The 23,055-nt window shown below is 25.5% G+C and overlaps 1 protein-coding gene across 1 annotated transcript in view; it reads right to left on the bottom strand.

Moving 5' to 3' along the window:
• The window catches only part of LOC142320195 (uncharacterized), a 46,121-nt gene extending 32,803 nt beyond the window's left edge, over nt 1–13,318 (bottom strand). The window contains exon 1 of the mRNA XM_075357880.1: nt 13,196–13,318. Coding sequence (XP_075213995.1) covers nt 13,196–13,207 — 12 coding nt within the window. The 5' untranslated portion in view covers nt 13,208–13,318. The remainder of the gene's footprint in view (nt 1–13,195) is intronic.
• Between the last annotated feature and the right edge of the window lie 9,737 nt (nt 13,319–23,055).

The raw sequence follows: 23,055 nt of genomic DNA on the forward strand, positions 1-23,055 counted from the left end.
ACTGTAGTTCTTTTCATAAAAATAACGAACTAACTGTCTTGTTGTATTTTCATTTATATTCTTTTTCTTTTACATGAGTTGCGGTTAGTCGTGATTTCTTTTACTGTGGTTTATATGTTTTAATATATTTCATTTTATTTTACTTTTTTCTTTTAGTAATTGTAATCTTTTTAAGTCACCGACATCCGGATGTGGTATTGTAAACAGTTTTAATTAAATTTATATTTGTCATTGTCGAGACATAATTTTGTTTTTAAATAGTCTAATTATTTTGTATGATCATTAAAATATTAATGACATATAAATGATTTTTTAGCTCTTTTATTCATTTATCATCTTGTAATTACTTATATATATATATATATATTTTTTTATAAAAATGTTTGTAACATTAAGCTCTGTTAGTAAGGATTTAAAATAATACTCAAGATGATTATTTAAAAAAATATAAAGCAAAACCGTGATTAACAAAACATTAAAATACAAAGAAAAATGTAGATTGATAACAATAATGTCTGAAGAAAAATATCTGAAATTTAAGATGATGTATATCCTCATCGTTAAATTTAGAACTGTTACTTCTATATAATAAATTAAGATGATATATTTATGGACATAATAAGTTAGTCAGTTTGACAAAGTGTCAAAGAGGCTTGAATCAATTTATTCGTGCAGCAATTTATTAATGCAATCCATTAATTTAAAAAAGCAAAGTGTAGTTGTTTATAATGTCATATCATATTTTATAGATGAACTATATTTGCATTGAATGCAGTATATAACAAAGTAAAAAAAAATTGTTCTAATTTTAAAATACAATGAGTGTAATATATCATTATCATTTTTCTTATTACCCCGTTTGTTGTTAGGTTTTTTTTTTTGAGAAACTGTACCGCTGATTTTTTTCATTCAGATGTCCCATCAATACTTTATTGATTAAAACTGACTGTGGTGAAAAAATACACCTGTTTACTGATTTAAAACTTTACATGTGAAACCGTTTCTAAGAATACTAAAAAAGGAAGAAAGAATATATTCATAACTTTTATTAAATTTTTCTTGTAATAACTGTAATAACTATTTAATAATTCATCTTAAAAGAAAAATCTGTATCATGATCTTAATTAGAGAAAATAATCTTTGATAGATTATTATTGTAAAAGATTATTTTCATTAATTTTTTTTTAAAAAGAGTAACGTTGGAGTTATAGTTATTGCTGTTTTTACCTCGCCGTAATCGTACTTATATACAGAATGATCACGTTTTTAATGTTGTTGAGTGTATAAAAGAAAAACAAAATTGAATAATATGTCAACCGAGAAAAGCAATTTCATTGTAGACAATATTTTTCTGAAAAATTAGAAAAAATTAAGTTAAATTTAATGACACTAAAAACAGGCTAATAAAGAAAATATTGTTTTGCAAATAATGCTGTATAAAAATAATCATTTATATTAAATTAAAAATAAATCATATTATTATTAAAAAGAAGTACATTACTTTAATTAAATGTAATCTGTTTATTTTAATTTCTAAAAAAACTAAAAATTGTTGGCTCCATAAATATTTAAAAAACGTTAATTAAAACTTGTTTATGTTTAATGTTTAATGTTTAATGTTTAACTTGTTTAATGTTTTGAAATCATTATGTACTTGAAACAAATAAAATCATATTGAATAAATATTATTGTGCATTCTCCATTAATTTTAATGACATTAATGTAACAGCGTAACTAGTCTCAAAGATTTAAATCTAGCCTCGCCTTCGCTATAAAGGAAATTGTGTTAATAGTAGATAACCTAATAACAATAGTAAGAATATAATATTTTATATGTTATATGAAGGATGAAAAATAATTATTGTTATCTTTGTAACCTATACCTATTTCCGTAATTTTAAAAAATAAACACTTGTTTCAGTCACGCTAACAAAGCGAAAGAATAAAATATAAGATGTACAATAAAATAAAAGTAAAAAAAAGTTATAAAGTTTAATTTTTTCTCTGCCTCAGTTACTACATTCTGAATACAATGCGTATTGTGATAAAATTTTTACGTCCGCCGCACAAAATAAACTATTTTCAAACATTTGTTGAATTTAAAACTAACAGAATCGGTAAGCGTGAAGTTGAATTGAAGGAAACCACGAATGTTAGATGTATATATATATATATATATATATATATAATCCAGACAATGGTTCTAGTAAAGGATACTCTCTCTATGTCATTGTATATATCAGTTTATTCTCTGCCTATATCAGAGAATGCAATCTTTGTAAATTAAGTAACATCGATGTACCTCCCAAGTGTATATGTGTTTTAGTATTAGTGTTTATTTAAACTGTTGTTGTGGATTATACGCTTTTGAAGAACAATTTGCAACTTTTCATTTACATATACCCTCCTATTTATTTAAAAAAACATGTAACCTGCTTCTTCTTCTACTAGATATAACGTCGTCCGTAGCAAAATACAAGAATATGACCTTGTAAAACTGTAAACTTTTGCAACAATGAATATACATTTCTGATATTATTACAATTTTCTGTACGAGATAATGAAATTTAATTAAAACTAGTGACAATTTTAAAGATTATTGAAACTATTAACTGAGGTACTTAAATACAGTCTCGTAAAGAAGGATAATACTTTATCATGACAACTTGTTTTTTAATACTTGGCTTATAACAATTTTTACACATGACGGGATTATATTAAGGACATAAAAAATCAGCAGATAAATAATTACAAAAATATAGTACTATTTTTTCGTTTAAATCTGTTTGGTAAGAGTATGAAACATTAAAAAATAATAATTAGTTTTTAATTTAAAAACTATTAGTGAACGTTAGATTTATATGAATCAACAAAGTTAACTATAAATATAAAAATAGAAAGCATCAGAACCCCTAAGTCAGACAAATCCATTTTTTATTGCTTCTTACGAGAAACGTTTTACAAAGATGATAATATCGCGAGTAATTCATTACTTTTATCTGAGAATGGAGAATGGAGTCAACTTATCGAACAATCTTTTGTGATGATATAGGTAAAGTGACGATTAAATGAAGATTTGTGATTGAAAATGGTAACAAATGAAGATATCGCCTTGATTTTTTTGTTATTTTTGATCTTCATGTAAATATCTAAAAACCAGTCTACATTTTTCGAAATTTGAAAGGAGCGAAGGATAAAGTTTTTGAACAATGATTGCCAATTTTCTGCCTTAGCCACTACACTATATGACATATTCACTAGATTTGGGTTTGCAGATATTCTTCAGATAGATATTAAAGACCATTTTCAGATTATTTTGAAAATCGATTTTTTAAGGAGGTGCGACGGCGTAAGGCGCCGCGGCTCAACCAACACAGCCACGTCACTATTACTGTACGTGCGACGCGATTGGCTACACCAGCTGTGGTTACTTGACTAAAAACCAAATAAAAAAATGACCACAACGAGAAATACAGGTGACCATATAGCGAATATAAGACGCGACGGGGATGTTGGTAATATATCTGTAATATTTATTAAAACTTAAAATTTATTTGTAAGTATAAATTTTAATAGAAAATCCATAATTTGTTTTCCTTTTATATTTGTATTTCAATTGAGAAATAATGATAATTTTATTTATTGAATTTTAATTCATAGTGATAGAGATCTATAATTATGTAATAATTACAGGCTATTCAGTTTTAACTACGTAGAATTAAAATTTTTGCGTAAATAACATTTGTAATGATTGTCTGCACATACAAATAAACTTAATAAATGTTTAATTCATAAACGTAATTATAATTAAAAAAGTGACTGAATTAATATTAATAGCATTTTTATTTTTTCATTTATTAAAAAAAGGTACATTAGTCATACAATAATTAATTTTCTAAACAATGATATATACATTTTATTCAATTAAAATTAATGGAGAGAAATAGGTTTTTATCTCTATTAAACGTCTAAGAAATTTTAATTTTTTTATTTATGTATTTATAAATTCTATGATATTACAATCAAAGATATCTTAAAATTATATACAAAATATATGCATTGAAATAATGCATTATAGGAAATATAAATTTCCTTTAAGTAAAATTGTGTGTATAAAACCTTGGCTGAATTCATTTATTATTTTCTGAGCCATATTACAAATAAATGTATTTTTAGAAAATATCTCTATCAAGAAAACCGTTACTTTTTGTTTTGAATTTGTTGAAATGTTGAAAGATAAAGAACTGTAAAAAAGTATATTTTTCATATTTTTTAAAATTATGGTTATTTTTATTGTCATTATCTCCTTCCCATCTCTTTTCCTCCTACCTTCTTTGTTTCTGAGGTATTTATTGATTTCCTGATCTCTTAATACGTTTTCAAGATTTACTAGAAAATCTCAAATTTTTTTTTTTTTTAGAAGCTGTATTATATTCTTTTGATATTAAAAGAAGTTTTGTAAAAATCAACTTTCAGATGTAAAACATTCCATTTTTAATTTAAATAAAAAGAGAAGTAATCAGTGTAAAAATATGTAAGTTACTCGTATATATGAAAATGCTGATCGTGAATGATTAAAAAAAAAAAAAAAAAATAATGTGTATATATATATATATACACAGTATTATAAAATGTATATAAAATGTATTATTTGAATAAATGCAAATTTCACAGAAATCAAGCAATAAATTTAAGACTAATAAAAAACACTTAATTCTGTCAGAGTACCAATTAATCAGTTGTTTAACTATTAAAGATTTTTCACTTTAATAATTACGTGAAAAATTTCAACTTCTTAAGTGGTTTGTTGGAAAAGAAGACTTTCTCTGTTAAAAAAAAAAAATTGTGTATTTGATTTTACTTTTTTTACTTAATCATTACAGAAAAATTATATAGAGTTTTGAAATTATTATTTTTATAATGGCAACAAAAATGCTGACAATTAAGTTGTTATCCTTTCCTGGCAACGGTTATTCTTATATAGTGGAAATATAATGATTCATGAAAGAAATTTAAAGATGAAAAGAATCTATATTTTTACTTATTTCTGCTCCTGTCCCCGTAATCACCTCTCAATAAACTTGTGTAAGTCTACAATATTAAATGGAAGAAACTAAAAATATTTCACGGAAAAATGTTTTAACCAATAAAATGTTACCTAAGTTTATTATTTGGGGGCGGAGGTGAATTATGATGAAACTTTATTGTAATTCATCATTAAAAGTTTAAATAAACTAAAAAAAGTTTTAAAAAATTCAAAAAGTTTAATTTTTAATATTTTGATCGGTTTCTACCACTAATATTAACCTCCAAAGGATTTCTTTTTGGCCACTTGCACTATGCTTAGAAAGACATAAAAATTCAGTAAACAAATATACAACAAATAAAAAGATAGTATTTTCGGCTTTTGAAGAAGGAAGACAATTTGGGAACTAATTTTTTTTAAATGGTAAGAAAGCATGTACATTATGTACAACGCTTAATATAAAGTGGGATTTGCTTGCAGAATTTTTTGAAAATTGACCAAAAGAATTATGTATCTCATCTCCTGTAGAAGGTATTGATTTAAAAATTTTACCTAAAAATTACCCCATGTACACTAGTCTCTGTGTCTAGTGAACGTATAAATATTACCACCCACTTTTTTTGATTTTAGAGTCCCTGGGCTATGAAACGTTGAGAAATATAAAAATCCCATACCCCATTTTTGGACTGATTACCATACTTTCCCTTCTTGCATCAGAGCTCTGAAGCTACGATACCAGAAAAGTTAAAATGATTGAGCTTTTAATCTTGTAAAGGGAAACGTTTTGTTTAACTTCAGGAAGATTTACAATTCCGGGTTTTTTAGCCCAAAAGATATTATCATCCTTGATACATCATCAGCAGCTTATAAAGTTTACGGATTATTTGCAAGTAATATTAGTTAATCATAGCTTGTGAGTTTTATGGTAGCTTTTGATTCACTTTATATGTATTTGTCAGAATAAATTAGATGCGCTAATAGAAATAATTAGGAGTTAATTGAATAGATACGTTGATGTAATGGTAGTTAGCTCTTGATATATAACAGTGGTAAATTAACGCTATATTAAAACCTGTTAGTTATATTTTCCTGCAACACTATAGTAAATTGCAGGGAATTATAACGTTTATTTGTAAAAACGACCTTGACCTTGCGCGTAGATGTTACTTGTACTGTTGCACCAATCATCGTGACCATTTTGTGTCAGTGACTATGATCGTACAGCTCCGTCACTTTCATTTTAATCCGCAGTTTTAACTCTTGTAACTAAATTATTTTAATTACATCATAATCATCATAATTACTCCTAAATTGTCATTCATTTAAATATTATTAAATATCCTATTGTGAAATATTTTAACGGTTATTAGTTATATTTATTCTGTGTTTTGATTTCTTCGTGGAGGTATTAATTTTATCAAATTAATCATTCTGAACGATTTGTAATAGAACTTCATTATAATATTATTTACTATATGCTTTCGGATGAACATGTGCTAATAAAAGCTGTCTGTACTTGCTGATTGGCAATTAAATGCTGTATTGAAGTTGAATTTTAAGTAGTAATAACTGTAAAATACAGTTTTGTACGTACAATTTTATAACCTAAAAGCAACTATTTTAGAAGAAAACAAATTTAAAAATTTTAAATATATGTTACAATATCTTGATGATAATTTTGTAATTATGTGACTTATTTATGTTTTGAATATTCTTTAAATAAATTCTCAACTATTTACGACATAATTTGAAAAATAAAGTAATCCTGTTTCTAAAATAATTCGCAGGACTCTGATGGGCTTGAGGCATGTGACTAACAATGCGGGTGTGAAGGATAGAAAATACAAACATGGGGCGCTGTGATAATACCGTAAGCGGGCCTGGCTGGCATCACATGTTCTAGAATGTAGATGGAGAGGGGTTTTACTGGATGGGGCCGTAAGGATGAGTCCCACACTACCATGGGGTTCGACACCACATCGTACCTATAATGTTGCCCTTTGCTTATGAAAAAATCTGATGTGGACATCACGTGGCTTCCTTCTACGCCTATTAAATTACATATACACATTCTTTTAAAATGAAAAGTACATGAAATTTTATTTCATTAATAACTTCTGATATTTATATATATATATAAATTTTATTGTTATTATTGAATTATTATTTATTGTACAATTTCATTTACAGAGGTTAATTATTAACAAATCAATATATTTAAATTTAAAAAAAAATTAAAAAAAAGAAAAGTAGATGAAATCTGATTCGAACCGATGTGCCTTCCGTAGGCACATCGGTTCGATGTGCCTACGGAAGATCCAAATATTTCATTAATTAGAATTTAATTTGGCTATAGCACTGGAACCAATGAAAATAAGTATTACTTATGATATTTCGTTGAAAAGCTCTCAATGAGGGATTATTACTGCAGTTAAGAAAAAGTAAAAAAATTTGGATTTTGGGCTCTTTTTGACAATTTTTGTTTTGTCGATTGCAATCAAAAGAGGAGGCGCACAGTCCTAAATCCAAAATTTCAACGTCCTACTGCTAATAGTTTTTGAGTTATGCGATATATATACGTACGTACTGACGTAACGCCGTAACTAGTCAAAATGGATTCAGGGATGGTCAAAATGGATATTTCCGTTTAAATCTGATACCGAAATTTTTCGCGATTACAATACCTTTATTTCGTACAAGGAAGTAAAAAGAAAAGAAAAAATCCGATTTTAATATTCTAGTATCCAGCGTGAAGTTAGCTAAACAGATCTATAAAAAAGTTTATGAAAATAACCAAAATAAATGATACCTTTAAAATTTGGGTAGTCTGAAAACAGAGAATAACATTAAGATCTCAGCAGTTTGTATCAGAACAAAATATTTATTTTTATAAATGTATAGACCCGTAAGGATAAAAAAATAATTTGTGAAAACCTTGGTAAAAGTGGTGTTTAATAATTTAAACTTGAAAATAGAATTATTTACTTTTTAATCATACCATATATTACATTAATTTTAGAACAAAAGAATCATGAGTTTAATATTTTTTTCCGAAAAAATTTACCTACAGTAGAGTTTTTGTAATGAAACAAAAAGGAGGAAAACATCTTGCTATCAGTTTAGAATTTTTTATAGTTTTGACAACAATAACCATCTGAAATACATGAGGTACAAATAGGAAATGCTTTCTCTGAAATTACCAGTGTTCAATTTACAATCAATCCTTCTGGGAACAGAATTGTTCTGGAAACCGAGTAAAAATGTTACTGTTAGGGTTGAATATTATCTAAAACAACGAAAACTATTTGGATGAATTAAAAATATGGACAGAAAACCACTTCGCTTTTAACGTTCTCTAGTATGCATACCATGGGATGATCGTTGTTCTTTAAAATATCAGTGGCAATTTCAGGCGTGAAATATTTGGCATATCGAATTCCTTATAACCGTTCGGTTGTAACATTGAACACTAACTTTTTTATGAAAATTTTATTTATCAATGTTTAATTAATAAATAAAAAATCAGTTAATATTTTGTAATTAAAACTATGATGTGCTCATTTTTTAGAACCTAATTTTTTTTATATTTATTAAAAATCTATTTTTTAAATGAGGTGTTTTATAAAGCTACAAAGAAAATTTAGTTAAATTTGAACACGAAGATAGAAAGCTTTCTTTATTGTTCTTTAAAAAAAAAAAATGTTTGGCCGGCCCAATAATCATGATGTAATTATATCACATGATACAGTAATTAATGAATAAGGTTTCAAGGTGCAAATTTTCTACAGATCTCTAGAAATTTATGTTTTCCCTATCAAGATTACATTTACCTTTAAGAGAATCACTGTCGCAATATAAAAAACGAAAACTCTATTAGTCTTACGAACATGTAAAAATATATTATACTAATGATAAAAGCATAATAAAATGACTACTACTATTACTAAGGCAACTTGTTACTATTATTAGTGTAATCAACTATAGCCTGTGCTGTTTTAAAAACAATGAAGTAAATATGTTATGTAATTCCAGTGGGAATCATTTAGTAATTATTATGGGTAACATTTAATAAGAGAAACATAGGTTACTGAACGTTTGAAATCTGGGAACATAATCCATCCACCTACCCAACACTTAAAACAAACATCATAATGATGTATAAACCTACATAGCTTACATTACGTATACTCTTTTCCTTTTTTTCTCTTGTAAACTATAATAATGCTTACTTTTGTTTTTCTTCTTTTTCTGTTCTATGTTTATATTTTAGGCTCTATATATAAAGTGTACTTTATATTTTCCTCTATCCGCATTTCTCGTTTTGCAAAGTAACTTATGGTAAAAAGCTCTTTCATTGCTTTATATTATTCAATTTTAATGTTATATTAAAATTATTTCTTTTTCCTTCTTTGCTTTCACTAAACTGAAATGCTGAAAAATATTCTTCCTGCTGTATGCATTCGTTTGTCATCAAATTGCATCCAATCTATCTTTTATAATTTTATAACTCTATTCATCCAAGTTACGTAAATTTCTATTGAAATAACTGTTTGTATTTTACATCATAAACCGCAGAATCAGTTTCTGTTATTATAACTGAATTAATATTAAATGTTTTACAACAATCTTAATCAAATACTAATAAACTAGTAATTACATATTCTACGATAAATGGTATTAATCTATTAATAATTCCGAGTGTTAAAATAATACTAGCTGTGCATGTATTAAACTATCTAGTTGAATGATGAAATTAGATTTTTTTTTTGTTTTTAATACAATAAGGAAGATTTTCTGAATGGTTTTATTAATGGAGTTTTTAGTTCGTAATGGTGTTTACTAGCTGGTGAGATTACTATCTGAAACAAGAGTCTCTAGTACTACATATCCGTTAATCATAGATTTAGTTGATTAAATTTAGTGGTTTTCCATAGCATAATAGAATTTTTCAGGGAGTGGGAATGCAACTTCAACGTTTGATAAATCGAGCTATTTTTTAAATACTTATTTTTAGAAAGTATTTTAAGAAAAGAGATCTGAAAAGATGAAACATAATGAAATATTCTACTTATGCCAGAAACTTTGTTTAGTTTTGAGAAGACAGTTAAAAATGTAAGAGAATACCTTAAATTTTTATGTGATAAACTAATATTATTGCATTCAATATATAGATTTTGATAAAATAATTTTTCGAGAAAAGTAGTGTAATATCTTCTTTAACTTTTACGTAGAATTTTGCTTTATATTTAATTTAATCGGAGTTATTCTTCTTCCTAGAGGAAGAGTTTGTTAAAGGTTTGCGTTTTTTACTATATGATTGATGTAAAAGTTTAATTACTTAGGAAATTAAACATTTTTTGTTGCTGTAATTATTGGTTTGTTATTTATGACTGAGCTTGAAATTTCATATTTGACTTTAAGTTTACTTACAACTGTTTATTGTGTATTATTTATTTTGGGGGTTCCTTAAGAACCCCCAAAATATTGGGCCATTTAAAAATAGCATAGCTTTTATTAATAGGCCTTGCCTAGACCTATTAGAGAAAATTTCAAGTGAAAAATTACCAGTTCAAGTGGTTACTACAACCACTTTGAAATTACCATTTCAAGTTGTTACCAGTTCCATTATTCTCTGAGCTGAATTTACTGTAGACATCAATATTTACCTTGTAAAAGGTATGTATTTTAAAGGCTGTTATATATTTTGAATTAATTAAGTTATATATTTTGAATTAATTAATTTCATTTAATTAATTAATAAATTTATTAATTGTGCTGCAAATTAGGGTGAAAGTTAAATTTTTATTTTAATTATTTTTAAATTAGAAGGATATGAGATATTTCTGATAACAGTTTGTTCAATAATGAGCTTACTTCCATAAAAAAGCACACAAGTAAAAACTCATTCATATTTCTGTTATGGTTTTTTATTATGAGATAAAGTTTTTTACCTTGATGAAATTGATTTTTATAATTGTTTTTTAACGAAAATTGTTTTTTATAATTTAATTAGTTAAATTTTATAATTTTTGTATAGTTATTTATTCAGATAGCTGATAAAATTATTTTTATAATTAGTAGATTTTTTTTTTTAACTAAGTTTAAGGAATATTTATGTTCTAATTACTACCTTTCACAAATTTCTGCAAACTATAATATTTCAAGAAAAGTTTGATACATTTATTTCAAAATAATAAGATTATGTATATCTTTATTTAAATTTAGTACAAAGGATATGTCGGTGGAGACTAAAAACAATATAAAATCAGTCAGCCTTGTTTTATTTATTAAAAGTATTAGGTAAATGATACTTTTACTTTTCTTTTATTAGAATCATTTTGTATTTACTTCATAAATACCTACCTTATTACTAAGTTGTCATTATTAAAATTAAAAATTAAAGAAAGTGAAAAATTTACTTTTCTCATTAAGTTAATTGTAGGTACCGTTCGTTAATATGATATTCATTACATAGTTGATTTTATACAACAGAACTTCTTGAATAATTATGAAGTGTAATTTATATTATTATTTCTTGAATTATCACTTTTAATTTTTGTATTCTATCTATTCATATTACTAGGATTTAAGAGGTCAATTTTATCTAAAAACATTTAACGTTTTTTTGGAGTCGTAATTCCATACTATGTACAAAATTATAAACAAACGAAACATAATATATCACAATAATCTAAGTAATTTTCGACGTTTTATTTAAATTTTAAAAATGAAACGGCAAAGAAAAATGGTATTAAAATCAATGAACTAACTATTAAAATGTATGAAATAAATTAAAGTTACTAAAAGTAATATCTTTTCTCTATGAAAAAATAACTAAACTTTTTAAAAATAATAATAAAAGATTGACGAAACAGACGAACAGTAAAGGCTTACTAGTAACAATCAGTCTACTGAATAACACAATTTTTAATCTAACTAATAACATTCATTAGATAATCAGGAATGTAGGGATTAAGAGATTGCTGTGCAGTAATTAATTGTAGCACAATTACTTTTGTAAATAATTTAATATTTATCTCTTAATATTTCTACAGTATTTAATAAAATGTATTTTATGATGGTATAAAGATGTAATATGTATTTTGATAAATCTAAAAGTTAAGCATTTTAGGTTATTTCTCTTAGTCACTGTTCCTGTCTGGAGTGTAAACATTTATATTTTTAATGTCTACTGTGTAATCTATTCAACTAGTGAACAATAGGCAATCCCCCCCACCCTTCCTGCTATAATGAAATGAAGATGATATGCATGGCATGTAAATGAGATGGAATCTTTTACAGACTAAGGCCAACCATACCTTAGATGTGTGGTTAATTGAACCCCAACCACCAAAGTATACCATTATCTAGTAGTATTCAAATCCGTAAAAAAGCAACTAAGTTTTATTAAGATTTGTTTCTTAGAACCTTCGACTTCGAAAATCAGCTGTTAAACAACTGATTTGCGACAACGAGTTAACCATTAGATCAGCTTGTTGGGTTAAATGTAAATATGAAGAATTTCTTTAAATTCCGTACATAATATCTGTAGTTGGAACAAATACTATTTTATACAGTCTATATCATACACTTACAAATACGTAACTTTTAGATAAGTTATGAAAATATTTTATCGTATTCTATTAGTGTGTCATCATGAATTTCATTCAGTTACTGAATGAAAATAATTTCGAAGTATTTTTAAAAATAATACTTTTATTATAAGAAATATAATAATTTTTTTATAAGTGTAATTGTTTAAAATAGAATATTACACGTTTTTATAAATTATTATGAAATTTAATATTATTTTAAATATTTAAATAATTTATATGCAAAAACTGTCTTACTCAAAGAAAATAACTTTTGTTGATTTTACATTCAATTTTTTTTTTCTTCTGTATAATTACTTTTATTTCTTAGCTATTTTCCTCTATACTATAACTTTATTTAGAAATAAAGATATATACTATAAACAAACAATGATTTTGTGTAAAGTACAACTAAAGTTATTTTTGACAACACTTCGATACTTTTAAAGTAATAAAAACTATTTTACTTTTTGACATTAAAACTAATATTTATGCACAAAATATTGAATTTAAAATTTTGCTTTTAATAAGATTATATCATTTAAAACATTTGTAAACATAACCATCGTAAACGCACCTTAATAAACATGTTGCTAAGTCCTTCCTGTGTTAGTACAGATAAATAATACCACTACCAGAACACAACTTGTTGCACTGCAGTTGTTGGTCACTACTTTTATAGTATACTACATCCACACCGGTTGGGGGGGAGGATGAACGTAGAAGATTCTCCTGAATTAAACGAGAAAATGTGCATATGGATAGATAAATATTGGAAGGGATTATATTATAAGAGAAGGGGAAATTGTTGTGATTGGAGGGGATGTAGAAAAAGAAAGAAACGGAGAAAGGATGAGTGAGTGTGATAAGCAAAAGGAGAAGAGCGGGAAGAATAGTAGTGGTGGATCGGATAAATTTATCTAGTCACAACAGTGACGCAATGAGAGCATCATTATTTTTTTTCTTGTTACACTAACTGCATGACACACATTTGTTTTTATACCACCCTTAAAGTCTCCAATGTTTAAGTTATTTGCTAATGAATTTATATTTTTTAGTTCTTTCACAAAGTGTTTATTCGATAGTAATAATGTTTTTTATAATATTTTTATTGCGTAAAAAAAAATATACAATTTTTGTTTGTGAGATAAACATGATTTAATATAGCTTAAATAATTTGTACTTATATTTAAGTAAAATTATATTGTAGTGCATAAGGAGTTTTATCTTTTTAGTAAATTGTAAGTTTTGGTGAAAATATTTTGAAATAAATTTGTTTTTGTAGAAAAAAGTGTATTACATAGTTGAAAAAAATATTTTACCTTTATTTTATTTATCTATTAGAATAATTTATTTTTCACTTATTTATTTATTTAGTAATTTATAATCTATATCGTAGAGATTTGGATTCATGAAAAAATTTACGTTTAAATAAAACTGCATTGCAGTGCATAAAGAATTTAAAAAAATAAATAAATCTGTAAAATACTTAGTGGAATTATTTTCGAATAATTTAATTTTCATATATGTGTATCACAAAACTAATTTAACTTGATAGTTTAATTAATTTATTTATTTATCTAGGTTAACTTCTATTAAAGTTTATTTGTTATTTGTTACAAAAAGATGTGTAAGTCCAGGTACTACAGATAGGCATTTGCCCTATCCATTATTAAGACGATGACTTCCGAGATACCGTCATTAATTGATTCTAGTGACTAATGTATACTGATATAGGCGGAGTGAATTCATATCCAATTAAAATTAAAAAGAATTGTTTAATTTTTAAACCGGTGTATGCGTGTGCGTGTGATATTTCACATAATTCGTGAATTCTAAAAAGAAGTGGTAAATTTTAAAATGTATGTTGCTGTTTAACATGTATATTTGGTTTTAATCTCAGAAATCCTACATTTAATGTGAATGAGATATGTAATTTTTTAATGATATAATTTAAGAAGAGACGATTTATTTATTTTTAATAATTGTAAGCTAAGTAGTCATAATATACTCGGCTTACTGTTAATGATAATTCTGTGAACATTACCTATAAGGTATCCAATATAATTATATACCTAGAGCATTTTTGTCAGCAATTATTTTACAACAACAAAATATGTTCAAACAGGACACATTTACCATGTTACAGACGGACTATCATTTAGAAAAATATTAACTACAATTACGTAAATACACTCACAAAAATATTTTCAAATCATAATCGCTTTGTTTGTAGTTTTTTTTTTTTTACCGTACACAATTTTATTTATATTTTGTTCTTTGCTTTATCTATATACATTCTTTTAAGTCTACCAGTCTACCAACGATTTGATAATAGTTTGGATATGTGATTATAGTTTGCGTGTAAACATTACATCTTTTTGTGATGATTTAAAATCTCTTACAATAGTTCATAAATAATTTATGAGATAGTACATTGTTTGCCATAAAATAAATAAAATCATAATATTAAACTATTTTTATGTATATATGTACCTTAATGTGAGATAAAAAGTATATTTTTTGAAATATAAAAGAGTGTAAAATATTTGTATTTTATTATAAAATACAATGGTGTATTTTATTTTTATAATATTTTCCTTATAATTAAATACTCATCACTTCAAAAATAACTGGACTTATAATTTAAAAATAAACGTATGATTATGCCGTAATTTTTAAATTAAATTTATATTATGAATTAATTTAATTAGTATTCGTATTAATTTTTGTTGTAAACATGAAATAATATTAATCTTCTTAGTTCTACAAGAACTATTAAGTTATTCGTGCGTAATTTCAACTTACATAAGTAATATAAATAATTATTATACCATATTTTATTTTTGTCTCTCTTATAACTCTTATATAATTATTAATTTATGAAAAATAATTAATTTATTTTTTTAATAGTATAATTAGAACATTTCAGTAAATAATTGCTACTTAAGTTTTATTTAAGTTTAGGTCATGAAATGAATAATGACTGACACAAATCTCAACACAAACTGGGACTCGAATCCAGAACTTTTGGTTTATCAGCCGGGAGCAGCTGAGTTATTTAGCGAATGAATAAAATTATCAACTACTTCAATTAATTTTTCCTTCGGTTTATTTATTTTTGGTTTAAAAAAATAGCCGATTTATTTTTGTTTATATAGTCTATAGTTTTTAAACAATTCTTTATATTTTTCCACAAAAATTATTATTATTATTTTTATCTTCCTCATATTTTTTAACAAAAATCTTTCTCTGATTGGAGTCTTTTAGTTTTTACACTAAGCCCAAGTTTTTTTTTTAACTTAGAAGGTAGGAATGAATGACCGGCTGCCTTCCTGACGCTAGTCTCTAACAGCATGACAACAATGAACTATTTAATTAACAGTCTAAATAATATTTTGTCCATTTAGTAATCATGGTTAATGATATTTAACATATCTGTTGTGCTTCTACAGCCTAGAAATTTTAGTATAATATTCATATAAAACTAAACTATTAATTTTTATCTAATAATAATTATTATTTTTTACTATTAAAATTATTTATATATAAACATATCCTTAATCAAATCTTTTTAACCGTTAATTCCTACAATTTCTTAAAATTACTATTATTAATACACTCGGATAATTCGTAAATTTCTCAACTGACTCATCCTCACCTGATATCTAACTCAAAATGATAACATAGAATAAAGCTATTTTTTAAAGTTTATAGTATGCTGTATACAGTCTAAGTAATGTATATACTATGTAACTAATGAATGTACTAATTAATGTATATATATTTTTTTTTTTTTTAATACTATTGCATTAAAATTAAACTACGGATTAATATAAAAGTACAAAGGACCAAATTTTAACCACGAAAGTACATTTAAGCACTTTTTAGATTTGCGAAAAGCAAAGAAATAAAAATGGTAATTATAAATATGCCCTTTGTTTGAATCCCCTTCTCATGCTTGTAAAATTTCTCCCGCTATCTTATTTAGAGAACATTTAAAATTTAGTCTGTCGTTTCAGACAACAATTTTCGGTTAACAACATATAACTAATCAAATTTGTATTTTTTTTCAAATTGTAAAAAAATTAATGTATATTAATGGTCAAATAATTGATGACTACAAATTGAGAATCATAAAATTTTTTAACATTTAAATATTTTCTCAATCAGCCGTAGGATAATAAAAAAATAAATTCTAATACGGACATATAACAATATACTAATTGTATTGTATTATTATTCGCGAAATAAATTTATAATACAATTAGTAATATAATCATCAAAGTAATAGGCATATCGTATAGTGATATGATGAACACAAATTTTCTTACCGGATACGTATTTTTATTTATTATTGAAAATAGTGGAATACTAAGAAACTGTAAAAAATATTATTATTAGACCGGAATTAAATATAATATTGCTTGCATTGCAGATACAGTTAGATAAATTAGTAAATTACTCAGTTAGATAATTTAGATAAATTACTTTTATGATGTTTCTGTAAAAAACCAGTATTCTTAGTACAAAATACGATTTCTATATAAAATTTCTGTTGTCCCCAACACTTTAAATGAGCAGAAAATATACTTATAAAATGTAGCTTTTATATGAGTAACAGTATTAACGGCAAATCAAATTTTCAATTCTATTTAATTCAAATCAATCATTGATCGTTAATATTGCAATATGACGTCTTACGGTTATAAATTTTTATAGCGTATGCCTGGTTCATTCCTGTAAATTAAAGATTATTTACTAAAATGGGGGACTACGTACTAAATCCATCTATGAATTTGAAACAAATTTTAAGTAATTATTTATTTTTTGGTTATAATGTTTATAAAATATACATTAAAATAATTAATTTGCTATACGATAACTAAATTGAACACCTTTTTTATCAAAATTATTTCTGTTTTTAATGTTGAAAAAATTATTTTTATTAATGTTGAAAAAAATTAAATTCGATTAACAAAAAAAGATGTAGTAAAAATACTGTTAAATTCTTCTTTAATTTCGACTTTTGAAGCCGGCGCTAAATTAAGGTAAATTATCATCAACTCAATTTTTTAAATTTTCCGTTTCAAAAAAAGTCAAAACTTTAAAAGTGTAGATGTAAAGAAGAATTGAATAACATTTTTTACATTCTAGTTCGGCTTTTTAAACCGGTTTATTATTTGTTTTATGTTTATTGTATTTTACACTTAAAAAGAACTGTTTTAATTAAAATATGTGTAAGCAATAAAAAAGTTGCCCATTAGAAAAGAATCAGTTCCCAAGAATATATTTCTTGTTAAAAGTAAGAAGTGGAATATAAATAAATTGGAGATTAATACTCTCTGCAATACAGGAATACGCATTATTATCCCAAGCATAAAGAGACGTTAAGAGATTTCTAACGAGTATAAGCTTAGCGTTCTGGAGTGAGAGATAAAAGTAAGAAAAGTAATGTTGCTAACATGCAGGAGCTAAGGCTCTCTAGAATACTAGTATGGATGTTATATTTTACCGTAAATATTTGATTTTCTTACATGTAGTTACTTCAACGTCAGATTATATATATCTAATTTGAATTAATAATGAAATTGTTATAATTTACTAATTTGAAGTAATGGCAATAAAAAAATTAAAAATTTCTTAAAATTATTTGTCCTGACAATGAAAGAAGTTCATTTAAAACATTTTCCAGTTAAGTATTTGAAAAAAGTTAGAAGGAAATCACCAAAAGATATTCTAGAAAATAAAAAGAATCATAAAGATCACTCTATTTAAGTGAAAAGTGAAGTTTCAGAATGAAAAATTGTTCTTTGAAGATATAATTTGGAAGTACATACTTGAATCAAAATTGTTTAAAATAGATTAATAAAATGAGATTCGTTCTGATGGACCCTTCTCCTTTTTAAATCTGAATGAAAATATAACAACTAACTAACTAATTGTAACTAACAACAAAAAACCATTTTTTAATTTATTGTTAATAAAATGTAACTTTAGTTCCCGATACAAAAATATAAAACACGGTGATATTTTATTATTGTTACTCCAGTTCCATTGTGTCACAGATTTAGAACAAAGTGTTGTGAATGTTAGTGAGTCTTTTCACGTAATATGAGTTATGATATCATACATCATCTAACACGATAGGAGATAAATTTGTTTTAGACTAATAAAAAAACAAAGTACACTTAAACCTCTTAATTCATTACCTAAGTCAATTCTGCAATTTTCGTAATATGGCTTAGTTCAATAACGCCGCAATCAGACTGATGAAAACAACATAATCACAAGAATAAATGTTGTTTGAAACATTACACCAAATGATACATAAAGCTCATTGTCACGCTAAATACCTTTTCCAATTGGCGTGATGCCAACAAAACGATTATTTCTGCTTTAACCAAGTAGTTTTGAAAAATATAACTTTAAAAATGAAAAAAAATGTTGCAAAGTTTTTCTTTGAAATTTTAATAAGTCTGATTTTTTCTTGACAATTTTTCATAGGTAACCGGATATTATTTTAAAATATTTTTTTGAAAGTCATATTTATTAAAAAATATTAAGATTTCTTATTATTTGAGGGTATTTGAATCAAAGGTTGAAGATTCAGGATATTCAAGGGTGCGTGCAATGGCTCGTATAAAAATAATCGTTCATAATGTTTCTGTTTGTAGATATAACCTACAGCATTTCTCTAAAACTAATTCTAGCATCATTTAAATACGTGTTTTCTGTAATCTATAATTGTTTGTTCGTTTAGTAATTTAAATTGATAAAAATTTATCTTATCCGCATTTCTGTTTTTTCCAATTTGCAAGAATTATTTAAATTAGCTTTTCTCAATATTTAACAAAGGGAACAATTTAAAATGCAGGCCTCTGATTTTTATTGTACGCTTTTAAGAAGTTTTAGAATACATTAAAATATGTTTTCTAATGCCTTAATGCATACCTTAATGTATAATTAAAAATTTATTTTAAAAATCTTCATTATTTAGTTATTCCTTCTCTATAAACTATTTCTAAGCTAATTTTCAGTATTGTATAGTAGGTTACTATCAGTAAAATAATTTTGGATAAATCTTCTACTGTAGTAGCATACCGCTGTAAATTTTATATCTTCAGTAAAAAAAATACTTTTTTTGTTTGTATTACTTCTTTATTGTTTCCTTTCTAAATAAGTTTCAATTTTTGATTGTAATTTCAAATTGGTCACCCTGTTACTTTACATTTCTGCTATTTAGAATTTAACATTAAAAGTTTTAACAATTTAAAATTGTTTTTTTAAGATTATTTTGACTATTATAGGAATTTGTTTGAGGAATTTTATTGGGAAAATAAATTTATTCTTGTAACTTTGTTGTAAGGACTAGTAGGTTGAGCAGTGTGGGCTGAAAAACTATTTAATATGTGAAACAAAGATGGAAAATGAGCAATTTCATCAACTAGATATAGTGTATGTTAAAAAAAATGCTATCAAGTGTTTCACAATTTTCGTTAAAATTAATTTAATTATACGTATGTGTACGTGTAGAAAAATAATATAGCAACTCGAGTGAAATAGTGAAGATTTTATATCTGAAATAAACAGAACATAAAGAAAAGTACTGAAAAATTAATAGAAACTTTTTCCAACAGCCCCAAGGAAATTGACACTATACGAGTTGAGAGAAAAAATTAGCTTGTAAGTAATTGAAAAAAAGATTGTAAACTATAACGAGGAAAAGTTAGGTATTTCAACCTATATTGTAAATAAAAGTTAATGCTCATTGAAAGAAAAACATAAATATATAAGAAAGATAAGGCCTGAACAGCTTGATAAAAATAAAAAATAAAGGAAGTTGTTGATATTATAAATAAGTGGGGAAAAAGTGTATAAGATAACTTTGAATATTTTTATTCATTACAAATTGTTGAATGTTGAAATTTTTAATTATTCACTATTTTATCTTATATTTTTGTCACATTTCTATGTAGCTTCGTACTATGTGAATTTTTATGTATATATAGAAAATCCATTAAGTGTAGTGGAATGACGAATAGGTTATTCCAAACAGGATTTACAGTTACGGATATTATTTTGCTGGTTGAAAATGACACCATTGTTTTGGATGTAAATAAGTGGACTGACCTTGTAAAAAATTCCGAAGATACAGATGTAAATCAAACATAATCGTCTATTTGAATGTACTTCAACTCATCCAAAGTGAACGAAATCGTTTCAGAAGAATTTTTGATGCGGTGGAATTTTTTTTGGAATATTTTTTTTGCCTTCAATGGTTGACTAAAAAAAATTATGAATGGTTTTATGACAGAAAATGATTTAATACGGAAATGATTAAAGTGGATACGTCTGATTAAGCTACAACGCATCATTTGTATTTAATGTCATGTAGTGGTCGGTGACAGATGGATTACAGTACATGCTGTGTTTAATTAGAAACTTTTATTTACTGCTATAATTCTATATAAAACCACTTGCCAGCTTTCATACGGCCTCTACGATGATTTGAAAATAACGCTTTATAAAATTATTTATAATTTTATGGCTTTATTGCAATACGAAGGCTGATGAAACTGATTGAATTAATGAGTGAACTGAATTATTTTTCACAGTTATCACTTCTAACTTGAAACCAAAATAATAAAGTATATATATATAAAACTCTCTTTACGGATTAGTATTAAAGAAAAACTCTGATGCGGACACCACATAACTTCCTTGTATGCCTATTAAATTACATATACCCATTTTTTTTTTTTAAATGAAAAGTACATAAAATTTTATTTCATTAATAACTTCTCATATTTTTTTATATATTATTTATTTTTATTATTGAATTATTATACATCGTTAAAAAAAAATTGCAGTGAGAGGTTAATAATTATTAAAAAATCTATATATTTTAAATTAAAAAAGAATGGAGATGAAATCTTATTCGAACTGATGTGTGCCATCCCCTAAGATCCAAATATTTCATTAAATAAAATTTCATTTGGCTATAACTCTGGAACCAATGAAAATAAGTACCACTTATGGTACATCGTTGAAAGCTCTCAATGATGACTTATTACTCCAGTTAAGTAAAAGTCCAAAATCTAATTTTTTAGATTTTGGGCTTTTTTGGACAATTGTGGATTGGACACTTTTGGTTCAGTCTAATGCAATCAAAAGGGGAGGTGCACAACTAGATGTTACAACAGTCCAAAATACAAAATTTCAACATTATACGGCTAATTGTTCTTGAGTTATGCGAGATACATACGTACGTACAGACGTCACGCCAAAACTAGTCAAAATGGATTCAGGGTTGATCAAAATGGATATTTCTGTTTAAATCTGAAAACCGAAATTTTTCGCGATTACAATACTTCCTTGTTCAAAGAAGTAAAACTAATACTTTAATTATTTTACTTCAATAAACATGTTTTTTCGTGATCAAATAATTTTTTTTCTCTTTTGCCTATTAAAAAAAATACAGGGTACCAGTCGGTAGAGCAAACTATCAGTTTGTGTATAGAGACAGATAAATAATGTCAGCCACTTGTAAATTTATTTACATATTTAAATGCAAACTTAATCATAAAATGTATTATTAAAAATATTTTTACTAATCCCTGGTAAGATTAAAAATATTTACATTTACTAATCCTGATAAGATTAAACAGCACTTCTTATAACCTAACAGTTCTGTAACACTTGAATCATCTCAGGGAGTAGCATCCAGGAAAGAGAAGCTTTTGAAGCACTGTTAAATAAACTCGTTTACATAGAACACCAAAATTTGGTACTCTGGATGCAGTTCGTTCCATACTGTTGGAAACTTCTACAGGTTAGTGATCTAATGGCCATTGCAACTTAAAACACTAATAAAAAAAAAGTTTAACTTATTTAATTGCTAATTTTATAGACATTAACCCGTAAATATAAATAGTTAAAACTAAGAAATAAGTCAGTTGTATTAGTGAAGAAGGAAATTAATTCCGAGACCTACTTAGTGTTGTTTATCAATTAACTACTTTCAGTGTTAATAAATACGTAAAGATACCGTGTAAAAATCGTAGGATTGTTAAAATTCTGAACAACTTTTCATGGGTTCTCGGATTTGTTTTATGTAATTGGAGTATTTTATTCTTGTCTGCTTAAAACTTTCGGTTTGGTAACTTTTAGTAAAAGAAAGATCAAACTATATTGTAGAAAAGTAAGAATTCAAAGGAAGTAAATATAAATAATACATTTTTGATTTAAAAAAGAAAAAATTATTAACCTGTCTAATGTATTTCTAGTGAAAAAATTTTCTTCATCTGATAAATAAAAAATGGAAAGTACATGTAAGTTGTTAAGAATTGATATTATTTTTAAGAATAATTGGTAGAACATCACTTATTTCATCACTGTTCGATTACAAAGCATTGTTAGTCCAAAACTGTTAGT

The sequence above is a fragment of the Lycorma delicatula genome, chromosome 2 (assembly GCF_047948215.1).
Source record: "Lycorma delicatula isolate Av1 chromosome 2, ASM4794821v1, whole genome shotgun sequence".
Lineage (NCBI taxonomy): Eukaryota > Metazoa > Arthropoda > Insecta > Hemiptera > Fulgoridae > Lycorma > Lycorma delicatula.